The following is a 10000-nucleotide window of genomic DNA, read 5'->3' on the forward strand; positions in this document are numbered from 1 at the left end:
TGTTAGGAGGTCAGAAGGCTGTTAGGAGGTCAGAAGGCTGTTAGGAGGTCAGAAGGCTGTTAGGAGGCTGGCTGTTAGGAGGTCAGAAGGCTGTTAGGAGGTCAGAAGGCTGTTAGGAGGTCAGAAGGCTGTTAGGAGGTCAGAAGGCTGTTAGGCTGTCAGGAGGCTGGCTGTTAGGAGGTCAGAAGGCTGTTAGGAGGCTAGGCTGTTAGGAGGCTGAGGAGGCTGGCTGTTAGGAGGTCAGAAGGCTGTTAGGAGGTCAGAGAAGGTCAGGCTGTTAGGAGGTCAGAAGGCTGTTAGGAGGTCAGAAGGCTGTTAGGAGGTCAGAAGGGAGGTCTGTTAGGAGGTCAGAAGGCTGTTAGGAGGTCAGAAGGCTGTTGTTAGGAGGTCTGTGTAGGAGGTCAGAAGGCTGTTAGGGAGGAGGTCAGAAGGCTGTTAAGGTCAGGCTGTTAGGAGGTCAGAGGCTGTTAGGAGGTCAGAAGGCTGTTAGAAGGCTGTTAGGGTCAGGGCTGTTAGAGGCTGGCTGTTAGAAGGCTGTTAGGAGGTCAGGAAGGCTGTTAGGGAGGCTGTTTAGGAGGTCAGAAGGCTGTTAGGAGGTCAGAAGGCTGTTAGGAGGTCAGAGGCTGGCTGTTAGGAGGCTGGCTGTTAGGAGGTCAGAAGGCTGTTAGGAGGTCAGAAGGCTGTTAGGAGGTCAGAAGGCTGTTAGGAGGTCAGAAGGCTGTTAGGAGGTCTGTTAGGAGGTCAGAAGGCTGTTAGGAGGCTGGCTGTTAGGAGGCTCAGAGGTCAGAAGGCTGTTAGGAGGTCAGAAGGCTGTTAGGAGGTCAGAAGGCTGTTAGGAGGTCAGGGCTGTTAGGTCAGAAGGTGAACCCTTTTAAGTTGTTACCTCAGAGAGATGAAGGTGAGATGGACCCCGGTGTTATTCTGGTGGTGATAAAAGAGGAAGATATTGTTGCTGTCACTTCGTTTTCAATATAACCTGAGGCACCAACGGCAACCTGTTCCCTACAAAGTCCACTCGTTTTGACCAGAGAGATATGGGCCCCGTTGGGGACACCACCCTACTACTGCTGAGGGAAGCTTGTCTAGTCTTGATGTGGGAGAAGAAGAAATATATATATATATCTATTGTCACGTTCTGTCCATCGTTCGTATGTGTTTTCCTTGTTTTAGTGTTGGTCAGGACGTGAGCTGGGTGGGCATTCTATGTTGTGTGTCTGGTTTGTCTATTTCTGTGTTTGGCCTGATATGGTTCTCAATCAGAGGCAGGTGTTAGTCATTGTATCTGATTGGGAACCATATTTAGGTAGCCTGTTTCGCGTTGGGTTTTGTGGGTGATTGTTCCTGTCTCTGTGTTTGCACCAGATAGGACTGTTTAGGTTTTCACTTTTCTTGTTTTGTTTTGTCTGTTCATGTATAGTCGTCTTTATTAAAAACATGAATAACCACCACGCTGCATTTTGGTCCACCTCTCCTTCACCAGAAGAAAACCCTTACATATATATATATATATATATGTATATATTCAAAAGTATGTTGTCAACTATTACATAAACGATTTGCAGTCACATAACGGTTGTTTTGTTGTCAAGATAAATCATGTAAATGGTCGATTTAACCACGAGACAAGAGGGGAATTGTATTCTAGGTTTTTATTCTAAATGAATTAACTAGACAGTCAGTACCAGGAGACTGGCTGAATAAACAGTGAGCTTTCAATCAGACAATACAAAGACAATAAACGGCACCCTGTTCCCTCTGTAGTGCAACACTATTAACCAAGGCTCTGAAATGGCACCCTGTTCCCTCTGTAGTGCAACACTATGGACCAAGGCTCTGAAATGGCACCCTGTTCCCTCTGTAGTGCAACACTATTAACCAAGGCTCTGAAATGGCACCCTGTTCCCTCTGTAGTGCAACACTATGGACCAAGGCTCTGAAATGGCACCCTGTACCCTATATAATACAACACTATGGACCAAGGCTCTGAAATGGCACCCTGTACCCTATATAATACAACACTATGGACCAAGACTCTGAAATGACACCCTGTTCCCTATATAATACAACACTATGGACCAAGGCTCTGAAATGGCACCCTGTTCCCTATATAATACAACACTATGGACCACGGCTCTGAAATGGCACCCTGTTCCCTATATAATACAACACTATGGACCAAGACTCTGAAATGACACCCTGTTCCCTATATAATACAACACTATGGACCAAGACTCTGAAATGACACCCTGATCCCTCTGTATAATACAACACCCTAGTTCCCTATACTAATCCAACACCATGGACCAAGACTTTCTGAAATGACACCCTGTTCCCTATATAATACAACACTATGAACCAAGACTCTGAAATGACACCCTGATCCCTCTGTGTGTTTACCTGTGTGTGTAGGGTCCCAATTGGGACTCAGTGTGTGTTATTCACCATGAGATTCCTGTGTACCCATTTCTAATGTGTCACATTGCTCCTCATTAAACACAGTTTGAAACGTGTGAGAGAAAAAAGGACTGTGTGTGTGTGTGTGTGTGTGTGTGTCGTAATTTATTCAGCGTTATCCCACTAACCACAACCTAGCTATTTCAGAATTGCTGAAACATTGTATCATTCTTGAGAAAACTTTGAGGCTGTTAAAGTCTGTAGAACACACACACACACACACACTTTGTAGCGGTGCAGGCTGATCAATAATTTACATATTTCATCTAATACATCAGGCATGCTAACTGTAGGCCTCAATAAAACGAGAGAGAGAGAGAGAGAGAGAGAGAGAGAGAGAGAGAGAGAGAGAGAGAGAGAGAGAGAGAGAGAGAGAGAGAGAGAGAGAGAGAGAGAGAGAGAGAGAGAGAGAGAGAGAGAGAGAGAGAGAGAGAGAGAGAGAGAGAGAGAGAGAGAGAGACAGAGAGAGACAGAGACAGAGACAGAGAGGGGGATCATAGTACAATATAGTATAGTACAATATTGTATATTTTGTATAATATAATATATTATAGTATAACACAGTATAGTGGATAGTATTGTATAGCTGTATAGTATCATAGAATATTGAATAGAACAGTTGTGTAGTATCGAGTATAGTCAAGTATAGTAGTATAGTATATTAGTATGGTATGGTATAGTGGTATATCATAGTACAGCTGTATAGTATCAGATAATATTGAATAGAACAGTTGTGTAGTATCGTAGTATAGGCAAGTATAGTATAGTATATTAGTATGGTATGGTATAGTGGTATATCATAGTACAGCTAATATATATAATATTGAATAGAACAGTTGTGTAGTATCGTAGTATAGTCAAGTATAGTAGTATAGTATATTAGTATGGTATGGTATAGTGGTATATCATAGTACAGCTGTATAGTATCATATAATATTGAATAGAACAGTTGTGTAGTATCGTAGTATAGTCAAGTATAGTAGTATAGTATATTAGTATGGTATGGTATAGCGGTATATCATAGTACAGCTGTATAGTATCATAGAATATTGAATAGAACAGTTGTGTAGTATAGTAGTATAGTCAAGTATAGTATAGTAGTATAGTATATTAGTATGGTATGGTATAGCGGTATATCATAGTACAGCTGTATAGTATCATAGAATATTGAATAGAACAGTTGTGTAGTATCGTAGTATAGTCAAGTATAGTATAGTAGTATAGTATATTAGTATGGTATGGTATAGCGGTATATCATAGTATAGCAGTATATTAAAGCAGTATAGAATAGAATAGCGGTATAGTACACTGGTGTAATATGGTAGTACAGAACATTGTAGTATAGTATAGTATATAGTAAAGAAAAGTTGTACACTATAATAGTATGGTACAGTATAGTATATTAGTATATTATAGCATATTAGTATAATATAGCATAGTAGTTTAGTGTAGTATAGTATATCATATCATAGTATAGTATTGGTATAGTATAGCTCAGTATAGTATAGTATTGTATATAGTATAACATATTATAGTATATCATAGTATAGTTTATTCCTCAGCTGAGGTAGTTCATAGTATAGTATAGTGTAGTATAGTATGTTATAGTGTAGTGTAGTATATCATAGTGTAGTATAGTATGCTATAGTGTAGTATAGTATAGTCTAGTATGGCATAGTATGGTATAGTATAGTATAGTCTAGCATGGTATAGTGTAGTGTAGTGTAGTATAGTATAGTATGCTATATTACATTGTAGTATGGTGTAGTATAGTATGATATGGTACGGTATAGCATGGTATAGTATGGTATGGTATAGTATGGTATAGTATAGTATAGTATAGTATGGTATGGTATGGTATAGTATAGTATGGTATAGTATGGTATAGTATAGTATAGTATAGTATAGTATAGTATAGTATGGTATAGTATGGTATAGTATGGTATAGTATGGTTTAGTATGGTACAGTATAGTATCGTACAGTATAGTATAGCATAGTATGGTATAGTATAGTATGGTATAGTATGGTATAGTATGGTATGGTATGGTATGGTATAGTATAGTATGGTATAGTATAGTATAGTATAGTATAGTATAGTATAGTACACTACAGTATAGTGTAGTGTAGTGTAGTGTAGTATAGTAAAGTATACTACAGTATGGTATAGTATAGTATAGTATAGTATAGCATAGCATAGTATAGTATGGTATAGTATGGTATGGTATAGTATGGTATAGTATGGTATAGTATGGTATAGTATAGTATAGTATAGTATAGTATAGTATGGTATAGTATAGTATGGTATAGTATAGTATAGTATAGTGGGAAGAGGGAAAACAACTGAAACATTAGAGAGATGGCTCAGCCATATATAGTATATTATAGTATAGTATAGTATAGTATGGTATAGTATAGTATATTATAGTATAGTATAGTGTGGTATAGTATGGTATAGTATAGTATGGTATAGTATAGTACAGTATGGTATAGTATGGTATAGTATATTATAGTATAGTATGGTATAGTATAGTATATTATAGTATAGTATAGTGTGGTATAGTATGGTATAGTATAGTATGGTATAGTATAGTACAGTATGGTATAGTATGGTATGGTGTAGTATAGTATAGTACAGTACAGTATAGTATAGTATAGTACAGTACAGTACAGTATAGTATATTATAGTATGGCATGGTATAGTATAGTATGGCATAGTATAGTATAGTATAGTATAACATAGTATAGTATAGTATGGTATGGTATAGTATGGTATAGTATAGTATGGTATGGTATAGTGTGGTATAGTATAGCATAGCATAGTAGTATGGTATAGTATGGTATAGTATAGTATGGCATATTATAGTATAGTATAGTGTAGTGTAGTATATTATAGTATAGTATAGTGTAGTGTAGTGTAGTATGGTATATTACAGTATGGTATAGTATAATATAGTATAGTATGGTATGGTATAGTATAGTATGGTATCGTATAGTATATTGTAGTATAGTATAGTGTAGTATAGTATGGTATGGTATAGTACATTATATTATAGTATAGTGTAGTATAGTATATTATAGTATAGTATATTATAGTATGGTATAGTATATCATAGTATAGTATAGTATAGTATATTATAGTATATTATAGTATATTATAGTATAGTATGGTATGGTATGGTATAGTACATTATAGTATAGCATAGTATAGTACATTATAGTATAGTATAGTATATTATAGTATAGTATAGTACATTATAGTATAGTATATTATAGTATAGTATAGTATAATATAGTATATTATAGTATAGTATATTATAGAGGGAAAACAACTGAAACAGGAGAGAGACGGCTCAGCCATCAGAGGAGATGGGAGATCTGCATTTCAATAGACAGCACTGTCTTTGTGCTGCAGGAAGTCTATGAGTTCAGCATTTCAATAGACAGCACTGTCTTTGTGTTGCAGGAAGTCTATGAGTTCAGCATTTCAATAGACAGCACTGTCTTTGTGCTGCAGGAAGTCTATGAGTTCAGCATTTCAATAGACAGCACTGTCTTTGTGCTGCAGGAAGTCTATGAGTTCAGCATTTCAATAGACAGCACTGTCTTTGTGTTGCAGGAAGTCTATGAGTTCAGCATTTCAATAGACAGCACTGTCTTTGTGTTGCAGGAAGTCTATGAGTTCAGCATTTCAATAGACAGCACTGTCTTTGTGTTGCAGGAAGTCTATGAGTTCTGCATTTCAATAGACAGCACTGTCTTTGTGCTGCAGGAAGTCTATGACTTCAGCATTTCAATAGACAGCATTGTCTTTGTGCTGCAGGAAGTCTATGAGTTCAGCATTTCAATAGACAGCACTGTCTTTGTGCTGCAGGAAGTCTATGAGTTCTGCATTTCAATAGACAGCACTGTCTTTGTGTTGCAGGAAGTCTATGAGTTCAGCATTTCAATAGACAGCACTGTCTTTGTGCTGCAGGAAGTCTATGAGTTCAGCATTTCAATAGACAGCACTGTCTTTGTGCTGCAGGAAGTCTATGAGTTCTGCATTTCAATAGACAGCACTGTCTTTGTGCTGCAGGAAGTCTATGAGTTCAGCATTACAAAGGCACAGAGATCTGTTTGGAGTGACGATACACAGTTAACCGTAGTTCGTCTAGGAGTGGGTGTGTCTTAACACACATCCCATTCACTACATAGGGCAGACTTGTAAAGTATAGGCACTATAGAAGTGGGGGTTAGCTTCTGCTTTTCACAACTCTGATGTCTTGTGCCTGGAGATTTTACTGATCTGGAACAACTCTGGGCCCTAGTTATAACTCTAGACTTAAACCTGGTCTGGAACAACTCCGGAACAACTCTGGGCCCTAGTTAAACTCTAGACTTCTTCCTGGTTAGGATCAACTCTGGGCCCTGGTTAAACTCTAGACTAAAACCTGGTCTGGAACAACTCTGGGCCCTAGTTAAACTCTAGACTTCTTCCTGGTTAGGAACAACTCCAGAACAACTCTGGGCCCTAGTTATTACTCTAGACTAAAACCTGGTCTGGAACAACTCTGGGCCCTAGTTATTACTCTAGACTTAAACCTGGTCTGGAATTACTCTGGGCCCTAGTTATAACTCTAGACTTAAACCTGGTCTGGAATAACTCTGGGCCCTAGTTATGAATCTAGACCTTTACCTGGTCAGGTCAAATGGTCAAATATTAGTTTTCCACGATGTAGCTTTCACCTAACTACAGTATATAATGTATATCAGAACATAACAGAGTAGAACAGAACAGAGTAGAACAGAACAGAACAGAACAGAGTAGAACAGAACAGAGTAGAACAGAACAGAACAGAACAGAGCAGAACAGAGTAGAACAGAACAGAACAGAGCAGAACAGAGTAGAACAGAACAGAACAGAGTAGAACAGAACAGAGTAGAACAGAACAGAGTAGAACAGAACAGAGTAGAACAGAACAGAACAGAACAGAGTAGAACAGAACAGAGTAGAACAGAGTAGAACAGAACAGAACAGAACAGAACAGAGCAGAACAGAACAGAGTAGAACAGAACAGAACAGAGCAGAACAGAGTAGAACAGAACAGAGTAGAACAGAACAGAACAGAGCAGAACAGAACAGAGCAGAACAGAGTAGAACAGAGTAGAGCAGAACAGAGCAGAGCAGAACAGAGCAGAACAGAGTAGAGCAGAACAGAACAGCCATTGGTTGTAGTTATCGTCCCCTTCTCAGCAGTGTGTGTGTGTGTGTGTGTGTGTGTGTGTGTGTGTGTGTGTGTGTGTGTGTGTGTGTGTGTGTGTGTGTGTGTGTGTGTGTGTGTGTGTGTGTGTGTGTGTGTGTGTGTGTGTGTGTGTGTGTGTGTGTGTGTGGTAGGTTGTTCGCTCCATTTAATCTCCATTGATCATCTCTTAAAGCTCCTGTAGACACACAAGTCTCCATTATAAAACACAGAGATCTCCGAGAACACTGTTTCCATCCGTCTTTCCCTCCCACCCGCCTTCCCTCCCTTCCCTCACCCCTCTTTACCTTGCTCCCCTAACTCCCTTTCTCCAACCCTCCCTCTCCATCCCTCCTTCACCATCTCTCCCCTTCCTCTCCATCCCTCATTCTCCATCCCTCTCTCCCCTTCCTCTCCATCCCTCTCTCCCCTTCCTCTCCATCCCTCTCTCCCCTTCCTCTCCATCCCTCTCTCCCCTTCCTCTCCATCCCTCTCTCCCCTTCCTCTCCATCCCTCTCTCCCCTCCCTCTCCATCCCTCTCTCCGCTTCCTCTCCATCCCTCTCTCCCCTCCCCTCTCCATCCCTCTCTCCCCTTCCTCTCCATCCCTCTCTCCCCCTCCCTCTCCATCCCTCTCCATCCCTTCCCTCTCCATCCCCCCCTTCCCCCTCTTCCTCTCTAACTCTCCCTCTCCACCCCTCTCTCCCCTTCCTCCAATAATTTCTTGTAGTGTCTCCTAAATGTGTGTAAAAGCATATGCATTAATTCGACCATCATTTAATAAAGAGAGACTGAACCGAGTTGCCGACACTGTGAGAAGGTGTTAGAGTCAATTACACCGGCTAGATAGTGTAGCTTAGACCTCCAGGGATATCCAGAGAAGGAGGTAGGCCTGCTCTTATACCCCAATCTGAGAGGGCCTGTCTCTGGGAAGGAATCACTCAACTCCCCCCTAAGACTCTCCAGGGCCCTAGTCCATTTAAGAGTAATGTACACTACTGGGCTAGGTTGGGTGAGGGAGGGAGGAGGAGGGAGAGTGAGAGAGAGAGGAGAGAGAGCGAGAGAGCGAGATAAAGATGGGGGAGAGAGAGATAGAGAGAGATGGAGAGAGAGGGGAGGAGATAGTGAGCGAGAGAGAGAGATGGAGAGAGAGGGGGGAAATAGAGAGAGAGAGAGAGAGAGAGAGAGAGAGAGAGAGAGAGAGAGAGAGAGAGAGAGAGAGAGATATAGAGAGAGAGGAGAAAAAAAACTACCATAAGACTGTGTTCCCTCCCTCTGAGCTAAATTCTAGAAACTGTCCATTTCACAAACCTACAGAACTATAGTAGTCTAGAGACTGTCCATTACACAAACCTACAGAACTATAGTAGTCTAGAGACTGTCCATTACACACACCTACAGAACTATAGTAGTCTAGAGACTGTCCATTACACACACCCACATAACTATAGTAGTCTAGAGACTGTCCATTACACACACAGAACTATAGTAGTCTAGAGACTGTCCATTACACACACCCACAGCACTATAGTAGTCTAGAGACTGTCCATTACACACACCCACAGAACTATAGTAGTCTAGAGACTGTCCATTACACACACACACAGAACTATAGTAGTCTAGAGACTGTCCATTACACACACCCACAGAACTATAGTAGTCTAGAGACTGTCCATTACACACACACACAGAACTATAGTAGTCTAGAGACTGTCCATTTCACCTACAGAACTATCGTAGTCTAGAGACTGTCCATTTCACCCACAGAACTATAGTAGTCTAGAGACTGTCCATTTCACCCACAGAACTATAGTAGTCTAGAGACTGTCCATTTCACCCACAGAACTATAGTAGTCTAGAGACTGTCCATTTCACCCACAGAACTATAGTAGTCTAGAGACTGTCCATTACACACACCCACAGAACTATAGTATTCTAGAGACTGTCCATTACTCACACAGAACTATAGTAGTCTAGAGACTGTCCATTACACACACAGAACTATAGTAGTCTAGAGACTGTCCTTACACAAACCCACAGAACTAAAGTAGTCTAGAGACTGTCCTTTACACAAACAGAACTAAAGTAGTCTAGAGACTGTCCTTTACACACACCCACAGAACTAAAGAAGTCTCCAGAGAGATTAATAGTCCACCTAGCCAGTCAAACCTAGAAAAACCAAGAGTTTTAAGAAAGAAAGAAAGACGAAGAGAAAAGTAGATTCATTCCACCTACCCAATCTGTTGTCGTTGTTCCCGAAGTCCAGTAAGTATTTGACTACGTGGTAGTTGTTCCAGACGTACAGCAGATTGTCTCTGGGATTGTAGT

At 40.3% G+C, this 10000-nt stretch overlaps 1 protein-coding gene across 1 annotated transcript in view; it reads right to left on the minus strand.

Annotated features, from left to right (window-relative positions):
- Positions 1–9683: 9683 nt before the first annotated feature.
- The window catches only part of LOC124024821 (adhesion G protein-coupled receptor L3-like), a 13133-nt gene continuing 12816 nt past the window's right edge, over positions 9684–10000 (minus strand). The window contains exons 3-4 of the mRNA XM_046338583.1: positions 9908–10000; positions 9684–9736 (exon numbers count right to left, since the gene is read on the minus strand). The exon at positions 9908–10000 is cut by the window's right edge and continues 522 nt beyond it. Of these exons, the coding sequence (XP_046194539.1) occupies positions 9684–9736; positions 9908–10000 (146 nt within the window). The remainder of the gene's footprint in view (positions 9737–9907) is intronic.

This window comes from Oncorhynchus gorbuscha, unplaced genomic scaffold (assembly GCF_021184085.1).
Source record: "Oncorhynchus gorbuscha isolate QuinsamMale2020 ecotype Even-year unplaced genomic scaffold, OgorEven_v1.0 Un_scaffold_2015, whole genome shotgun sequence".
Taxonomy (NCBI): domain Eukaryota; kingdom Metazoa; phylum Chordata; class Actinopteri; order Salmoniformes; family Salmonidae; genus Oncorhynchus; species Oncorhynchus gorbuscha.